The following is an 18,675-nucleotide window of genomic DNA, read 5'->3' on the forward strand; positions in this document are numbered from 1 at the left end:
TTCTTAAAAGTCTGGCTAGAAAATCTTTCTAAGCGATACTTGGACGACACAATGCTTTGGATACGCTTAACTTACCTTCGTTCCTGCAGGATTCCCTTATTTTCCAACAAAAACATTCCTCTCTAACCAATCATCTCCGACCAAGTTCAAAACACCAAGAAAAAATATTCAGTAAAACAAATACAACCTCAACTCGCCTTGAAAGAGAAAACCCTCGGTAAGGAACAGCCTAGCCATGACCGGTGGCGGAGCTTACCTCCTCAACTGTCAAAGGCATACAGATCCGGTACTCCTTCATGAGCATATTCCTGCTGCCTCGGTGCGGACCAGCAAACTGGGAGAAAAGTGGTTATTTCTGCACGACGATCGCGACGAAAACCAATCACGGGAGAAAATAATGAAGCCTCTTTCTCTGTACGCGCTTGACAATGCGTCCCCACGAGAGTAACGCGACCATCCAGGAAGGCTGACCCAGCGCGGAGAAAAACCAACGCCACTGCTCCTTTCTGCCAGTTCTTCCTCTTCCAGATCGCGATCACGGGAATTTCACACCCGCTGCCGGCTCGCCAGCCCCGCCGCTATCGCCGCGGCCACAGACATCCGTCGGAAGTGCACGGGAACGGCAGCCTCTCGCAGCGGTGTCAGGACATGCCTGGGGCGGCGAAAAGACCAAATGAGCCGAAAAATGTGGCTTTCGGCACCGCCGGCGGCGGGGAAGAGGCGATGCTGATCGCCCAGACAAAGGCTTTTTATGCCGCTTCCTTCCCCGCCTGCCAAGCGCGGCTCCCACCTCCCCACCGCAACGCGGCTGCGGCCGCCGCGGCTCCCGCTGTGCCCGGGGGGAGGGGGGGAGGGTAGGGGGGAACGGGACGACGAGGGACACCCACCGCGGAGAACCCGGCGGCCGCGGTTCCCGGCGCAGCCGCGGGCGGGCTGTAAACGGCTGGAGCGGCGGCGGCCCCGGCGGGGGCGCGGCTGACATCAGCGGGGCGGCAGGAAGGAGCGGGGAGGGCGCGGGGGGGGGGGGGGGGGGGGGGGGAACGGGCGGGGAAGCGGCCGCTGCCGCCGCTCGGGAGGGGTTACCCGGTGCGGCGGGGGGCGGCCGGCGGAGGGGGTTACCCGGCGGGCAGGAGGCGCCGGCAGCACCGAGGCGGGGAGAAACGGCGATTTCTGTTCATTCTACCGCGAACACCCCTCAAGGTTGGGGGGGGGGGGGGGGCGGATTTTAGTGCCCTCCGGGTGAGAACGCCCCTTGCAAAGCCTTTACAAGGCGGTGTAAGCGGGGGGAGAGGGGGCTGCGGGGCCGCCGGCCCCCCTCGGCAGCAGGGCAGGGCAGCGGCGCTGGGGCGGCCGGAGCACAGGATGTGACGGCCTCCCCCGTTTCCCGCTCGGGCCGCCCGCCGCTGTGCCCGGCAGGTTCTGCCACGCAGCTCAGCCTCCTCTTTCCCCCTCAGCTAGTGACTTCCAACTGCCACGCTGAAAGTTCAGTGACAAAGCGCCTCCTGCCTCGTCGAACAATAAAGCCAGAACCGTTTTAGGAGAGGGTCCTGTTGGGGGTGCCTCCTTTTTTGTTGTTGTGATGGTTTTGTTTTTTTTTTTTTCTTTCGCTACCTGGGTAATCTCTTAGTTAAACCGCTTTTTAGTACGTTTGGGTGTTTGTGTTTTTCAGAGACATTTACTCCTTATTAAGTTACAACTTGATATGCACAGGAACCCAATTCTGAAACCAGCTGAGAAACCCGAACTGTTACCCAGCCTCAGGTGAATCCTAACTGCTCCCATCGCTGCTGCTCCTGCCTTCCAGACGGCTCGGAAGCGTGTACTGTGGAGCAGCACTGTGGCAGTAATATGACAATACAAAGTGTTGTACAGATAATGGTAAAATACACATCTGCATTTAAATAGAAATAATTTGCACAAATAAAAGTGATGAAAAATCATATTCGGGACAGTGAAATTTAAGTCTACAATGAAATGCGTGTTTCATAACAAGCAAGAGCAAAAAAAAACCCCTCAGAATTTCATTGGTTCTGAATGTGCGTTTCAAAGCGATGTATGTAATTCGTAGCCCAGAGAGGACACAGTGCCATCTCCTGGAGTTAGTGTCATAACTTTCCCATTCCGTCGCAATAATGGCACAATATTTCACGCACTCTGCCTTTCCAGTGCAGTGCAAACACCTACACAAAGAAGCAGAAGATCTGGGAGCTGTATTCACCGTATTCTCAACTGAGGTATGAACAACGTGGTTAATGAGACTTCCATCTCCAACCTGACAACAGCCATTTATGAATAGCGGAACGGTAGCTCTGTAATTCATCACGTTGGTGGTACGTGTTCCTGAAACTTCTACGCAAAATAACCCAAACAAGGCAATGCCTGTGATATTACCTATAGATGAGACGTAACCCAAATTCAGATCTAAAACATCTGCTTCACTTTTCTCTGTTTAGAATAACAAAGCATGCAGATCTGTGGAAAGTGTGTCAAATCCAGAAGGTACTTAAAATGGAAACCAAAAGGACTTCCCATTCTTCAGTCACCCCATACTTATTGCCATGGGCACAGCTCGGCCTTGTGCTGCCTGCACGTACACACGGGGAAAAAAACAGTGACCCTAACAACATCCTCCACAGCTCCCTGCTATGACTACTGTCCCAGGACTCTGCAAAGCACACTCACCAAATGCTTTCTAGGGGACACGCTGAGCGAGAAAACTAGCTCCAGCTAGCCAGGAAGTTTCTGCCAAGCATGCCTGCCTCAATTTTGGTTCGTTTTCTGTGAATTGTCAGAAACTGTTATTCTTACCTCTGCAACACGCTCTCTATGATCAGTTGTAAAAGGAAGTAATTTTTCACTCATCTTTCATTTTTGACCCAGGTGAAAAAAGCCCGTATGTTAAATCATGCTGAACATTAACTCCAGCTGGACTTGAGTCAGCAAAATGTCACTTCACAATAAGAGACAGTAAAAGTCAAGCTATCTCTTCAGGTATTTTACTAAGGACTTTTGAATAAGAATTTAGGGGGTTTTGAGCCATTCAGAAAGTCTACACTGGAGGCAAAAGCTGCCTCCTCATCTCCCAGCACACTCGTGCAGGTAAAAGATGATAACTGTTGCAGTATTAATTTTCTTCCTCTTCCATTCATTGTCTGAACCAAAATTACTGTGTATGAAAATACATTCAATTAGATTAGTGTCTGACTTTTAACTTCCCTGAAAGACATCACACCCTATAAATGGACTGTAAAATTATACTAATATTATGAGCTAAAAGAATGGTATTTTACAGTTCAAAATAGTCAAAGCTCTGTAAAAATTTGTAAATGGCCAGAGCAGAGTTAGGAAAGAACAACTCATACACTCTGTGATACATGCATGTATTTTCAATACTTGGATCAATTAGTAACTAAAAAATGAGTAAGGATAATGGATAAACTCTATTACTGGACTTTTAAAATCAAGTTTGAGTTCAAACAGAAAGTTACTCAAAGGGCATGGTCTGCATTGGAAAGCAGGTATCAGACACAAGTGCAAAATACAGTATTATAGTTCTGAATTCACTTAATTGAATTACTCTGAATTTACACCAGTGTAGCAGATGTAGTAACTCAGTCTTAATTCTGTAAGTGAAAGATTTAAAACCGTTATCTCAAATACCCTTTTGACAGGTTAACGTGTTGGTACATATGCAGTATAGTCCTAAAGTAACTCAACACAAAAGGTAACTTCATGGTAACTCATTTTTTCTGGGGGTCTTAAATAACATCCAAAGATAAAGGGCATTCACTGATCATTGCTTCCTTCCAAGCTGTTTCCTTCAAAACATGAGCCAGATTCTCTGCATTTCTCCAGTGAATGAAACTTCAATAGTGTTTGTGTTGGGAGATGATGGCAACCTACAAACAGAAGCGTTGCAGCAACATCTCAACTTACTAAACACGTTGATGGTCCAACACTGTCTAAAATCAGGATCTTTGTGCTCTTAAAAACCATTGTGTCTCCTACCTTTTCCTCACCAATGCAAGATGATTAAATGACTCAAGGCTGGAACACGAGGTACATTGAAACCACCACGGTGAAGTCACCAGCTACCGCACGCCGAGTCCTCCACTGAGGCTGTACTGCGGTGCAGCCCACCATGTCACCATGGCACGGTGCTCTCAAAATGTGGGGAAACTGCATAAAACGACGATCCTCCTGACTCACCACCACCCACCCCATGGCCCTATCGAGGTCTCAGGCTTTTGACACAGAAGCTGCAACAAGCAGCACCGTGGCTGTGGCAGCTGTGCCCCAAACCCACGGACCCGCTGAGGCAGGAGGCCGCAGGGAAAGCTGAGGGCCGGGACTGGACTCCATGGGGCAGCCACCACCCCACATCGGGCACCATCGGGCACCATCCTTCCCCTTCCTGGGGGGTGGGTGGGGTGTCCCTCAGCCGGGGGCACGGCTCCGAGCGAGCCAGGCCCAGAGCCGCCAGACCTCGCCGGTCCCGCGGAGCGCGGAAGGGCCCGATCCCCCAGGCCGGGCCCTGCCCTTGTACCCCAGCCCAGCCCTGGGTCCTGCGGCGGCCGGAGGTGGCTGCGGCAGCGCCTGTTTGGCGCAGCGCGGGGCCCTTCCGCGGGGCTGCCCCGGCCGTGCCTGCGCGCAGGGCCCGGCTGCTTCCGGTGTGTGTTCGAGGGGGGACGCGGTGCGGAGCCGGGGAGATGGCGGACGGCGGCGCGGAACGGGCCGATGGCCGTATCGTGAAAATGGAGGTGGATTACAGCGCGACGGTGGACCAGCGGCTGCCCGAGTGCGAGCGGCTGGCGCAGGTGAGGGGAGGGGGAGAGCCCGGCAGTGCGGATGGGCTGAGTCATGGCGTGGGGCGCGCTAGGCCGCGCTCGGGGAGGCGGCCCGGTGGCGGGAGGACGTGCGGCGCGACGTGCGGCCGCCCCTTGTCACCCGATCCGGTGCTGAGGGGTCCAGGACTCAGGCCGTGTTGGGGAAGGGGAGAAATAGGGACTGCTCCCTTCATGGGCATGGGAGGGTGGGTAGGAGGGCGGTGAGGGAGACGGAGGAGCTGTCAGGGTGAAGGCTCGTGGCTGAGGGGGGGAAGGCCCGAGTCCACCAGAAGGGACGTGGCTTTTCCCTGCTGCCCCTTTCCGTGGGCAGCGTGGCTGGGCGGGCACGTAGATGCTTGTTCATCCTGGGACTGCTGTGCGCCAGCGCTGCCTTCCCAGTGTCATTGATCCTGTGTCCGGTCAGGCAGCGCTTTGCGTCCCTCTAACGCGGTGTGTGCCTACCCCGAAAGCCTGGAGTGGGGGGCCGGAGCCGTGGCGGGCTGATAGGGCGCATCTGCTCAGCAAAGACGTGCTTGGACGCAGCCATAGGTGACTGCAGTATGTCTAGCTGATGGGGTCGTAGAGGTGATCATGTGGATGGTGAATCTTAAGGTTTCTTTTATGGACTTGTTCTGTACTGTAGAGATTCTTGCACATCTCAGATTTCGGGATGGACAGACTGGTGTTGCCTTTGTGTTTTTTCCCAGTAGGATAGCATCTGATTCCTTACATGCTGCAAATGCTCTGCTTGATCCACATGTCTCTTGGTAGACGTGTGGTACTATCTAGCATGTTGTAGAATTCTGAAGGCAGTAGCCTTAAGATAGGCAAACTGCATTTGACAGTAAATTAAGACCGTATTGTATGGAGAGCAGGCACAGATGTTCTCTCCCACGGGCACAGCTCTGCATAGGTATGGACACCGCGACCATGTGTCATTGCAGTGTAACATGTAAATTTTGTGGCAGTAAGAGCACATTCTTGATAAACCATTATATATAGTTAAAAGATTTCAGTAGGCTAGGTATGCTTTATAAACAAAATTAATTTTCTCTTTTTTGTTATTAATTTTATAGTTTCTAACCATTTTTTGCAGCCCCACAGTTGCCATGGGCTGTTAGAAATTCTCCCATATTAACCTTTTTTTTTTTTTTTTTTAACAAGATATCTGCTAGGAATTACAACTTAGGACTAAAAGTACATTGTGGTATCTTTAACTCCTCTAAACAAAGGCAAACATAGGTCTCAAACCCCCAAAGCAGGACTATTCTAATTCCATGCTTAGACTGTAAAAGCATGTAGTTCATGCTTTCTATAATATGCTGTAATTAAGATGTGATGAATGTGGATGAAAGTAATAGTAGAACAATTTTTTGTCCCAGGTATCTAATTGCATATCTGTTCTCACTTAAAGCATTGTTTTGGCTAGGAAAGAAATCACCTAGCTCAGTGTGAGCTACCAAACCTGTCTGAAACTTGCTAGGTTTCTTGCACTAGACAGACAACTTAGAGCATGGATTGGGCAAAAATGGGGCTCATACCTTTCCAGTTTAATCTGTGTGTAGAACCATATATTTAATGTTAGTTCTATGCATATTTATTTTTTTAAGGAAAAAAAACATAAAAATGAGTGTACAGGCTCTGTATGGTTTTTACTTACATGAGAATTAGAGCTGCTCCCAATTTAAACTGAATTATGTTCTTCAATCACGATGATAGTTCTTTTCTATTGCATTAGGAAGGAAGATTGCAAGAAGTAATTGAAAACCTTCTCTCCCTGGAAAAACAAACACGAACGGTAAGTAGCATACGGTGTGCAACGCTTATGCTGGGTTGTCCTACACCCCCCCTTGTTCCACTGCATTAAAGTCATGAAGGAAACGGGAGTGTCAATCTCTCTCTTTTGTTCGTTTCTTTAAAAATAAACCCAACAAGGCTAGATGTAACGATTTCTTTTCTCTTCATAGAATAGACGTGCAAGTGACAGAGGTCTGCAGGTTGTTTATCCTACCACTAATACGTTGTTTGTTTCTTACAGGCATCTGACATGGTCTCCACATCCCGTATCTTAGTTGCTATAGTGAAAATGTGTTACGAAGCTAAAGACTGGGATGCTCTTAATGAAAATATTATTCTTCTATCAAAGAGAAGAAGTCAGTTAAAACAGGTGAATTTAATCCTTTGAAACAAACAATAAAATTACACTTGGAGCTGTATCACAGATCTTTATTCCCCGTTGTGGTGGGGACTTTGCTGACTTTGTAGCACCTGCCTGAATATATTGTAATTAGCTTCTGTTGCCACTTTTTGGTAGACATATGGAAGGCAGTAATGAAACCGCTGTCTGGATTGAATCTGTTTTCACCTTGTGCCTAAGCTCCGTGTGGTCCAGCTTGCCATCTTGGCAACACAGCTGTGACTTCTCTCCTTTCATGCAGAGCAGTGCTTTTGGATGGTAGTTCATCTTCACACCGCTGTATTGTAAACGTATTCTTCATTTTTCATGTTCCCATGAGGTGTGCGTTAAACAGAGTTACTGCAATTTACTGTGATCAGATAAGGTGTCTGCTTTACATCCTTGCTTCTGAAACTGTCATTCTTTGGAGTTCAGTTCTGTCTGAGAAACTGGCTATCAGGATAGCTGAAAGCACTTGCGTTTGAGAAGGTACAAAGTTTATTGCACTGTGCGTTTAGTTGGACTTAATTAGAAGTCAGCAACGGGTAATTCTAATGGCATCATTGCTTTGGGAAGAAAAAGGCTACCTACTTTTTAACGTGCAGAAACATTAGGAGTTTGTATACAAGTAGGGTACGGTTTAGTTCTCTTAACTTGCACAGCCGTGGCTGAAGACTTGGGTTATTTCAGCTGAATTTTCTTCTTGAGGAAGAAGTTTCTAGAAATTTCATTCCATTTTGGGTTTTTTTTTTTTTTAGAAGTAGGTATTTTAATAATAAGTGTAGCAGCTTTGTCAGCATTGTTACCAGAAGAACATACTCCAATGCCTGTGCTTGCCGCTGAAGGGTGCTAACTTGTTAGAGCCTGTTTGGGAACATGCAGAGATGGAAAAACATCAGTCAGAAATAATCACCCCTCTTCCTTCCCTTCCTGAAAAATTTACGGATGTCCTAAAGAAGGGCTGAGTGCACACAGTTAAGAGAAGATGTGCCTTCCCTTTAGCCATGCAGGTCTTAGGGTAAACAGAGAAGTTTTGACAGTCCATGTGATAGTCGTGTGGATTTGGCAGAAGAGGAGTACTGCTTTTCAAGAGATAACAGCATGGGATGAATTATTTTGAGTATCATTGGAAAAACTGAGACGAAAGAAATGACAGAACAGCATCCCATTTGACTTCTAGCATCAGTCGCTTGCATCATTTTACACGTTTTTGCGAATCGAAGTGATGAGATGTACCTTGCATGCTTTTTGTTGAAACGAGTCTCTTTAGTTTGATATGAAACTAGTACTTACCTCTGAGTGTTAGTTTGAATGCATTTTAAAAACACAGTATGTTTTTCTTCTCTGTTATTGTACTAGGCAGTTGCTAAAATGGTCCAGCAGTGCTGCACTTACGTGGAAGACATCACAGACTTACCAGTCAAACTGCGCTTAATTGACACATTGCGTATGGTTACAGAAGGAAAAGTAAGATTTTGTTTTAAGACTGAATGTCTAAAAGGTAGAATAAAAACGTTCCCCTTCTTTAAAAGCATAGCTTCTTAACGTTATGTTTCAATCTTGTTCAAATAAGAGCAAAACTAATTTTTAAATTAACCTGGGAAGCCAAGTAGTGTATTTCTTTTCAAAAGGCTGCAAATATTTTCCAGATTTCGTATTTAAATAATTTGCTGAAACACTGGTCATATTTCCGTGACATGGATATTTGGATATATTATTAATACATTCAATAATACATTTCAGAGTTCTAAAATACCATTTATTTTTCACTTTTAAAATTTTACATATTTGAATTTGTTAGCGAAATGGGCAGGTTTAGTTTAATTTCTCCTGCACTTAGCAAGGTGTTATGTACAGTGATGGTAACCAGAAGGTGATATGAAAGCATTACACCAAGTTAATTATTTACATAATATTCCTTTTGCTTTAAGAAAACAAACAATTCTGGATTAGGGGAAATTTGTATTAATGTTATGGCTTTTGTCTGTTCAAAGTTAGTCTTAATTGTTAGTAATCAAGTATTGTTGATTTATGGCTGGTTAGGAGTAAGTGAAATAATGCAAACAGTAGTACTTAGTACACAGGAGCCATTGAAGTCTTAACTTCACGTCTGTGTCAATATATTTTAGCAGACAAAATATCTTAATACTTCACTCACAGCACACATCCTTTTAAGTTTGCTTAAAGAATGGTAGATGAGTTTAGACATTATTCTTTAGATTGTTTGGTCTGAATACTTCTGGTGTGTCAACTATCCATCATATTTTATCTGTGTATATGTGGATAGTGTCAGTATAGTGTGTGGATACACAAAGAATGAACTGATTGTATGAAAACATCAAATATATGTCTTAGTGGGGTTGTGATCTTAAGAGTTTGCACTCTTTAGAAAATTCCAGTGTTTAAACAACTGCTTCTGATTTCAGATATACGTGGAAATTGAACGAGCTCGCCTGACAAAGACGCTTGCGACAATAAAAGAACAGAACGGTGAAGTGAAAGAGGCTGCCTCTATTCTGCAGGAATTGCAGGTAACTCGCCTTGCAACTCAGATCCCATCAGCAATAAAAATGAATTCTGACTGCTCTTAGGTTGTTGTTTAGAAACTTAATCAGGTATGTCTGCAGAAATGCCTGGAATGAGATTGTTATTCGTGAGAGCGTAACTCAGTTTTAACTGCTTTTGTTAGTATCGTGGTTAGGTCAGGTAGAGTATTTCCCGTTTGGAAAACAGATTTCAGTTCTCTACGTTGTGCATTGAGTTTAGTGTTAGTGGATCCTTTTGGTGTAAGTGGAGCCGTAATTCAAAATTGAATAACCTTTTCTCAATTTTCACTTGCTCTGGAATAGCTGTTTTTTCTCTTGGGTTGTTTTGTTTTGTATTTCCCCTCAAGAACCTCCCCCTCTTCTTGCACAGTTAGGACTTCACTTGATTTGACTTTGACAGAGTTAAATAGTTACATTTTCATTTTAGGTGGAAACCTATGGTTCAATGGAGAAGAAAGAACGTGTAGAATTTATCTTGGAGCAGATGAGATTGTGTCTAGCCGTAAAAGACTATATTCGGACTCAAATTATCAGCAAAAAAATTAATACAAAATTTTTTCAAGAAGAAAACACAGAAGTAAGTCATTGGAGGATTTGATTTCTCCTTGCCTCCCCCCCCCAGTTTTAATATGACGTGCCTCTCTTCAGGTCCAAGTGTATTTGAATACCGCTGTTTTCTGGGATCCAGTTGGATTTCATTTAAATGACTTAAATGGAGCTATATTAATTTCACTTTTTGATACTGTTTCAGAAACTAAAGTTGAAATACTACAACTTAATGATCCAGCTGGATCAACATGAAGGCTCCTACCTCTCCATCTGTAAGCACTATAGAGCCATTTACGATACTCCGTGTATCCAGGCTGAAAGTGAAAAGTGGCAGCAGGTAAAAACCCATTACATACAAAATGTCTGAATTTCATGTGGCAAATAGCCATTTCATTACCAGATCAATTTACAGCAGATTAAATAGCTCATCAGTCTGTTGAGCATAGGTTTTTTTACGGCTATATTAACAAATGGGTTAGTTGAAAACAGATACAATAAAGTTGATTTCAAATGACTATTTGTAACTAACATCTTCATGATACTGACTTTGCAATCTTGAGAACGTCTTGTCTGTTTTATACAACTACAGAAACTGGAAACAGCTGTGCAAGTGTGGGCTAAATGGTACTGCTGTGTATGCAGTACAGATGTTACATATTTGAAAAGATTTTTTTCATGTATTTGTGTTAAATACTAGAATTCTAGTTAACCTGAATCAATTTAAATGTATCGCTGCGAATGAAGGTTCATTTCTGCAAGATTACATCACTTTCACCTTAACTTCTTAATACACTGGGCTTAAGCCTTTTACATGTTAAATTCTAAGCTCTGTGAGCAGTATTTTCAGTTCCTCTGTTTAATTATAGAAGAAAACCACACTCTTTCCTCTTAAACAGGCACTGAAGAGCGTTGTTCTTTATGTTATTCTTTCACCTTATGACAATGAACAATCTGATTTGGTGCACAGAATTAGTAGTGACAAAAAGCTAGAAGAAATCCCGAAGTATAAGTAAGTATTCTTTCTAATAAACAATTCTTGGGTTAAAAAAAAAGTGTGTGGCTCCAACTAGCTGTGCAAGTTAAATCTGTTTATGCTGAGTCTGCTGTAAGCATCTCAGAATTTAATGCTGCATGAAAAATACTGCAAAATTTTCATGATTGTGCAAGTTCTACATTAAAATAAGTATCTCTTTGTAAGAGAACTTTATTAGAAACACAGTCTGACTTGAGCTGCCCGATAGCACGAAGTATTGGAGTATATTCATGAAAAATAATGAACATTAATGGTAATAAAATGAAAACATTTAAAATTATTTCTTTCATCTACTTAAGTATGAAGTCCTGTACAATAATACAGGATTGTAAATCAACTTTACTAAACCATTTAGAGACCTCTTAAAACTATTTACCACCATGGAATTGATGCGATGGACTGCCCTAGTTGAAGAATATGGGAAAGAATTGAGAGAAGGGTCCCTTGACAGTCCTGCAACAGATGTTTTTGGCTGTACAGAGGAAGGTGAAAAGAGGTGGAAAGATTTAAAGAATAGAGTTGTGGAACATGTAAGTATGTTTGTCTTTAAGCATTAGCTATGTATTCAGTGCCTCAACTAAAAATGCTTTTTGCTTGCTATATTTTAGTTACAAAGAGAAACAAAAAAGCATGTAGTAAAGCAGCAGATAAGTTGCCTTTTCCGTTGTGTTATATTTTCAACATTTTATGTGCTTGTCTGTCTTTATCATAGGTAGGTATTTGGCACAGTTACCAGAAAAGAGCATATTGCACTCAAACTGTGAGATGTAGCATTCCCATTTCAATAGAGCAGAAGCTTGAAAGTCTTGCTTTGTGTTAAGTTAATATTAGTTGATTTCATTACTTAATAATTTGTCATGTAGAGACTTTTACACCTTTTACAAGCAAAAGAACTGTTTGTTCACAACTCCCTCACACACCTTACGCTGGACTGCCATTAGAGCACTACAGCTCCTACGCTGCTTTTAACATTGACTTTTATATTTTTGCAGCCTGCCTCAATTATTTTTTGCACATAACCCTCTACTCTGAACACTTTTATTCCAGAATATTAGAATAATGGCTAAATATTATACCAGAATTACAATGAAGAGAATGGCACAGCTCCTGGATCTGTCCGTTGATGTAAGTGTTGCTTTGCTTCTCCTCCTTTCATAAAGGGCGTGGAAGCGTGTGTGTGCCTGCGTTTGTGGCAAAATTGTAAGTACTCAGCAGAGTAATGTTCTCTTTGGATTTGAATTTGAGTTCTCTTTTTAGCTTAAAAAGCTCTGTAAGTGATGCCATAGGTCATCATTGCATCGGCTTACAGACAATGCAGAAAGAGGTAGCGTTGTAGAAATACACTGCTTGGCACAAAATTCTCAGGGTTTACACTTGTGTGTTTGTGAATGTTCATGGACATAGTATCTGTTGTATCTGCATGTGTCTGTCTTTGTACTATCCTTGCAGCTGTCCTGGCTTCAGCCTTCGTTTAATTCCCCTGCTTGTGTCACTAGCACTTTTCAGCTCTTGCAGGAAGAACAAAGTGTGGTATAGTGATTGACAGGGAGCATTAACTGAACTTTATGTAGTTCATTGGGCTCTTTTTATGAGCAGTAGTGTAAAAGGCTATTGGAAGTAATAGTATTATCTGAATGTTTGTTGCTTTACTAGTCAATAAGAATACTTGCATGTATTTTCATGTCTTTATGGGATTTAGAAAATGCTTTTTAATCCAGGCAGAACTCAAATTTCATGATGCATGCGCCCATAAGGCAAAAGCTGCTCTTAAAAATTCATTTATATTCAAGGTCTCATTTAAATGCCGGAGCTTCTTGTCTTGTGTTTCACGTTAAAAAGTTCTCGTCAATGAGTGATTACAATTGGCTGAAGATACAGGGTTTCTCCCCTTTGAATATCCTTGTTTATAGATGGTCGTTCTTTGGGAACATGGGGTGGAGTAGTCTTCCTGTCATACCCCTTTGTGTTTTCAAGAGCTTTCCAAAGAGATTCATACCTCATGGTATATTGATATGTCAAGTGCAAATTAAAAGCGTTATTGTCTTTTAATTAAATCTGCTCTTTTCCACAAACTCGGAATAAACTTTCTTTGACAGTAGTCACTAATCCACACAGATTTTTCTTATGCCTTGCTTGTCAGACGGCTTGGTCTGGTATCTGTGTAGCCAAGTACTCCAAAGTGTAAAAGTCTGTTGCTGTAGTATATAAAACTTCTAATTTTGTGAAAGAGAATCAGATACAGGTGAAAAGAAAAAAAAAAAAAAAAGCTTTTCAGTAGATCGCGCTAGTGCAATATACACTTGTAATATTCAAGTATTGTGTGTTTGTTAAGTATAAAGAAAATCTTGTGTCCTGTGCTTTAGTGCTGTTTGGGAGGAATTCTGATGTTCTGTAGATAAAAATGCTGTTTTCTTGACTTAGTGCTGTTTGTCTTTACAGGAATCGGAGGAGTTCCTGTCTAACCTAGTAGTCAATAAGACCATCTTTGCTAAAGTAGACAGGCTGGCAGGAATTATCAATTTTCAGAGGCCCAAGGACCCAAACAATATACTCAATGACTGGTCTCACAAGCTGAACTCACTAATGGCCCTAGTTAACAAAACCACACATCTCATTGCCAAAGAGGAGATGATACATAACCTGCAGTAAGGTGCCTCAATAATCTCAGTGCTTTTAAAGAAGGCATTAAATCTTCGTAATAGAGACTATTACTACAGTGTGTATATGGTTTGTTTTCTCCCTGTCAAGCCTTCCTGGTCTAAAATTTAGAACATAATTCTGAAATTCCTGTTGACAATTAAGTTCCCTTGATTATTCATTCAGTTGTTAAATGTTTTTGCTACAATTGGTGAAAGAACATAATAAACCTGTATTGCCTGTATAATGGTAGTCTTGTGATTTCTTCTTTTCCATGTATACCTTTATCTGTCTAACACATAATTCTGTGGTTCTTTCATTATGGGACTAATGAAGGCTGTGATTGAGAGGATACACTGTAAATAATAAAATCCTAGTAGCATGCGTTGAGATAACTTATAATGATAATATTGTAATGTTATGTCAGGATATTCTTTGAACAAAATTCTGGATCTTCATGCTTAAGAATAATGCTTTCTTGTAATTTGGGACCACAGATAGACATTATTAATTAATTCTGAACTGACTGAGAAATCTACCTGAATTGTGTCTGCTTGGTGCAAGTCTCTAATTTCCACTGTTTTGTCGTTACAGTTTGTAATGGCTACAATAGCAATAATGCAGTTAGCTAAGATAGTACTTCAAAGCTGCTGCTTCCCATAATTGAATGTTTATATTCAGACAAGGTAATGTCCTATTATTTGCTTCAACCTACTTGTAATGGAGGGAAGCTGTAGACTCTTCCCCATGTCCGTGTTCTGTCTTTTTAAAACAGTAAAAAAGCATGAATAGTATGGTAAAGATCAGTGGAACTTTTATTGTATTGCTCTGGTTTTTAATGATTTTTAATGCTAGCTGTAACCAACTATTCTGTCCATAATTAATTAGGTAGAAACTATGATTGTAAGTGCTGTACCGCGATGTATATAAATCCTGTCTCTTTAAAAGCACACTGAACTTCCTTCAAATGAACACTCTAAGCACAGGTAATTATCATATGAATACACAGTAAGTCAGGAAACTTCAGACAGTGATTTTGAGTGAGGGAAGTCTGTGAAGGGACAGGAAAAGATGGAAGCCTCCAAGCAGTGATTTGCATTTGAAATGTAGACATTGCTTAAAGGGAACTTGGGAATGTGATTTTGGAGGCAAGGAACTTTATCAAGTCATACTGATCTAGCACACTGCATTTAAGCAACAGAAAAACAGCTGAACTGTCAGTGAGGGAAGGGAGAAAGAGGAACAGACTGCTCAGAATGCGGAGAGTGCTTACCATCTGACTTTCTAAATTGTATTATAATCCACACTGTATGAGTTGGGTAAAATCTTGTCACAGCCATGTCTGAGAATGGGATGTACTGGCCTTTGCAAGGCTAGCCTTAGTAGCATAAGCAAAACTGGCTGCTGCTAGGGTAACGAACAAAGTAACTTCAGTTTTGACCTTGTCAATTGAAAAAATCAATCTTGCAGAAGCTGAGGCAAGAGATACCAGAAAGGGGAAGAATGGGTCATTAGGGGAAGTGGGAACCTGCCTCTCCCTGTTCGTATCGTAACCCATCATATTCCATTTGCAAACCTGGTCTGGAATCTTCAGCCCCAAGCATTTAAGCTGATGGATTCTGTGACACTTCTACGAGATAAGTGATACTGGACGAGATAAGTGATACTGGATGTGTTTCACCAGCCAGCCCTCTATTCCTTTTTATCCTAGAGTGGAATGGTTCAATGGTTCCCTGGCCCTACTCTCTGGGGTTCTTGCAGATCCTACTCCCTCTCTGGCCTACCTATATCTTTCTCTGCTGCCTTTGCATTTAGAGCATGAGTCTGTTGGGGAGAGGAGGTGTTTTTTCTCCCCTCAAAACTACCTTTTGCTGTCAGCATTGGAAAGAACATGGAAGCACTCTTTCAACAGTCCAGGTATCTCCTTAAAACTCTGTTCAGAAAGATTATGAAGTTTTACTTTCATGGTCTGTATTCATACCAAAGATCCACAATGATCAAGCTTTTTTCCTTTTGGTCCAAAATAGGTTTTTGTCCTCCCTGACTTCACTTAACACCACCTTTGTCTTGGTTTGACAACGTACCACCCAAGGCAAACTCCCTACCCAACTCTATCCTCAGTGAGATACACCTGCTGTGTACCTCGTACTTGGTGCCAGCAGCAAGAATCCCTCAGGGTTTGCCTCCCCACACTTCACAAAGTTAAAAGAGGAGTTTTAAAATTGTAGAATTGTTAGGCTGTACGGTAAGCCCAAATGATTGGAAAAGAATTATTCATTTAGCCTGGAGATTTTTGTTTGTTTGTTGTGTTGGCAGACTACTATTAATGAAAATGAAAGGAGTGTATCTTGAGTCTCTCTGGAAAGGTTGCCACATTCAGGTTGATAGGAAAAAGACAAGCTGTAAACTTTTGGTGTTGGTTCATCTCAAGAATGCAGATATATGTCAGATACAACTCCTCCGTGAACAATTTAAAGGTCAACATAAAGGCATGCTGGCTTCTTAAAAAAAAAAAAAGGCACTATGATTGAAGATCTTTGATCTTGACAATGTGGGATCAAACTATTGCATTAATCTGAACTTTGTAGTTCCTATCTCCTCGCTGTACCCTCAACACCCCCTTACTGCTGTTTGCTTCTCAACACTCTCATTTTGTGCATCAAAGGAAAAATGAGTAAGAATTACTTTGAATATTACTTGCTCCACAAACTCTGTGTTTAAAGAGTCCATGTTGAAGAAGTGTTATCCTTGGATAATCATAAAGTAAGATTAAAGTTGAGATCATCTGTTCATTAGAGGACTCTGGAGGAATTCCAGGGGAATTTTCATGCTGGAAAATCAAAACTTGCTACTTTTCAGCCTAATAATCAGACATTAATGGCTGCCTAGCAACAGTTTGCTTTATTGTTTAGTAAGACTAAGAATTACTGTTGCTATCTAACCTCGGGTCTACGACTGACTTGTTTGTGGCAGAGGGTAAACCACTTAACTTCTGTTAGTTTCCCATGATTGATGCTTCTGAGGGAGTTCAAAAATTTATAAAGGTCCAGTGTGCTAAGACAATAAAAACATTGCTGCTATTACTGCAATCAGTCTGGAACTTCTGTTGAGAATGGCCTCCTGTTGTTTTGTTTCTCAGAGGTGAACACTGCTCTCAAGATGCCTGTTGGGAGGTTAGGCTGCAGGGTCAGGGAGGCAATTCGGTGATGAATGTATTCTATTATGTGCTTATTACTTTTACATGTTAATTGTAATGTATTTTCCTGTATTCTGAAGTTAGATATTGTGAGTGGAGCTGATTGAAAATCGTGTTTTCTGTATTGGAATTCAAAAAATGCCAGTTCCCAGAAACAGGAGTGAACTTCATCATAGGACAGAAATTGATTTTTTGAATTTCCTGTGACAGAAAAAGTCTGAGCAGAAAGGTAAAAAAGCAGCAGCATAAGTTTAAAATAATTACAATAGTTTTGTTTTGAAAATGTAGAAACCAAGCTATAGCTGTGATTCCAAGTGCGCCGCTCATGGGCGAGCCAGGACTCTAGGGCTTTTTGGCTACCAGCTCTCCATTAGCCCTGCAGCAAGTGAGGGTTTCAGAGTTCCCAACTCTTCCAGAATCTGTGCCACACCTTTCAGAGCTCTGCTCAGATCTTAGCTTCATGGCAGGGAGCCTAGCAGCCCTGCATGGCCCCAGGTTTTCAAACTCCTGGTTTTTGGCAAGGAGCCTAGATTCTCCAAGGACCTGGGCATGGCTCCTAGCTTCACAGAATAGGGAGAAGCCCTGTGAACAGTCGTAATTTACAGAATCCTGACTTAAGGGTAGGGAGACTAGACGTGTTAGTGCCTCCTGTACAGGGCTTCCTTGCAGTTATGGTCCCTGGGAGGTCAGGCTTTCTAAACTTCCAGCAGAAAACTGCAATTTTCAGCTCTGAAATGTTTTGAAATCTTAAAAAATGTAAAACGGAATTGAATTTGGTGTTGCTGCATTCATTGGAGGGTTTTTTTTGTTGGTGTTTGTTTGTTTTTAAATCTTACCATTATAACGAGTCCCTAGAAATATCACTGTTAGGCTTTTGAGGATCTGAGCCTCATGATGCTGAGCAGAGGTTCATTGGTTTTGTTCCTATCTCATGCCTCCCCATTGTGCCTTTGGCATTTCTTCTGTTTGCAACATATACTGTTGCTTTTCTTCTGCTCCCAGACTAGATGTGACCAGCTGCTCCTGGTCTTCTTGGGCAGAAGCCTAGTACTGTGAGCTCTTTTGTCGTGAAATCGCGTTAGTGAGCATAGCACATGGCGATTCCAGGAACTTAGGAAGTCTGGACAATTCTAGTCAGCACGTAACACGTCTGTTTCTGTGCCCAGCCCAATGCTGAGTGAAGACCTGGCTTGTCAACTCAGCCTGTAGAGTTGTGAATGATGAGTTTGATTGCCAAGGTTGGAAGCCAAAACTGCAGCTTCCACTGGGGTAATACACATCAAGAAGAGAGAAATAGACATCTCATGCAGTCCCTCCCACAGTAGCAGCTAAGATTACAAGCTCATTTCCTTAAATTATCCTTTAATACTGTATTGAAACATGTCAATAAAACCCACAAGAAGTCTCTTTCTTCCCATGCAGTGTATAACCGGTTGCTGGTGGCGTACTCTGCCTTCTGTGCTTTAGAACAGAAGTGGCTCTGAAACAATTTTTAGTTATATTAAGGCCCTTTGGATTTGGAATCTCATCCTTTAGGCCAGTTGCTGTACGATTTGCACTTTGAGCAGAATTTCCAAGGTTAATGAGTTCTTGGAGCCCAAATTTGTTTTGGGGCTGTTGTTTTTGAGGACCAACACTCCTCATCTTTCTATCTGGTAAAAAAGACTGTGAAAGAGCTTGGAGTGGGCACCAAATGTAAGTAATAGTTATTC

The 18,675-nt window shown here is 42.4% G+C and overlaps 2 protein-coding genes across 7 annotated transcripts in view; one reads left to right on the forward strand and one right to left on the reverse strand.

Moving 5' to 3' along the window:
- PITPNC1 (phosphatidylinositol transfer protein cytoplasmic 1) overlaps window positions 1–159 on the reverse strand; it is a gene marked incomplete at its 5' end in the record, with an annotated part of 82,923 nt that extends 82,764 nt beyond the window's left edge. The window contains 1 exon segment of the mRNA XM_086473828.1: window positions 76–159. Coding sequence (XP_086329954.1) covers window positions 76–159 — 84 coding nt within the window.
- Window positions 160–4,708: 4,549 nt separating this feature from the next.
- PSMD12 (proteasome 26S subunit, non-ATPase 12) lies at window positions 4,709–14,014 on the forward strand. Of its 6 annotated transcripts, none has more exons than XM_086473391.1 (11): window positions 4,709–4,817; window positions 6,565–6,624; window positions 6,865–6,993; window positions 8,362–8,469; window positions 9,429–9,533; window positions 9,976–10,125; window positions 10,300–10,434; window positions 10,994–11,106; window positions 11,486–11,660; window positions 12,178–12,255; window positions 13,570–14,014. In XM_086473391.1, exons 1-11 carry the CDS (start codon window positions 4,710–4,712, stop codon window positions 13,777–13,779), a joined length of 1,371 nt encoding a protein of 456 aa, XP_086329517.1. In that variant the 5' UTR covers window position 4,709; the 3' UTR covers window positions 13,780–14,014. The 6 variants fall into 6 exon arrangements, with proteins under 6 accessions (XP_086329517.1, XP_086329518.1, XP_086329520.1 ...); XM_086473392.1 differs by having other exon boundaries at window positions 10,309–10,434; XM_086473394.1 differs by lacking the exon at window positions 12,178–12,255.
- The last annotated feature ends 4,661 nt before the right edge of the window (window positions 14,015–18,675 follow it).

The sequence above is a fragment of the Leptosomus discolor genome, chromosome 15 (genome assembly GCF_034619465.1).
Source record: "Leptosomus discolor isolate bLepDis1 chromosome 15, bLepDis1.hap2, whole genome shotgun sequence".
In the NCBI taxonomy this organism is placed as follows: Eukaryota; Metazoa; Chordata; class Aves; order Leptosomiformes; family Leptosomidae; genus Leptosomus; species Leptosomus discolor.

What these genes read in the sequence shown, in the direction of transcription:
- PSMD12 (XM_086473391.1), top strand. Translation starts at nt 4,710, where the DNA reads ATGGCGGACGGCGGCGCGGAACGGGCCGATGGCCGTATCGTGAAAATG. An exon ending in AGTGCGAGCGGCTGGCGCAG is followed by an intron (nt 4,818 to 6,564) that starts GTGAGGGGAGGG and finishes CTATTGCATTAG; the next exon opens with GAAGGAAGATTGCAAGAAGT. An exon ending in GAAGAAATCCCGAAGTATAA is followed by an intron (nt 11,107 to 11,485) that starts GTAAGTATTCTT and finishes TAAACCATTTAG; the next exon opens with AGACCTCTTAAAACTATTTA.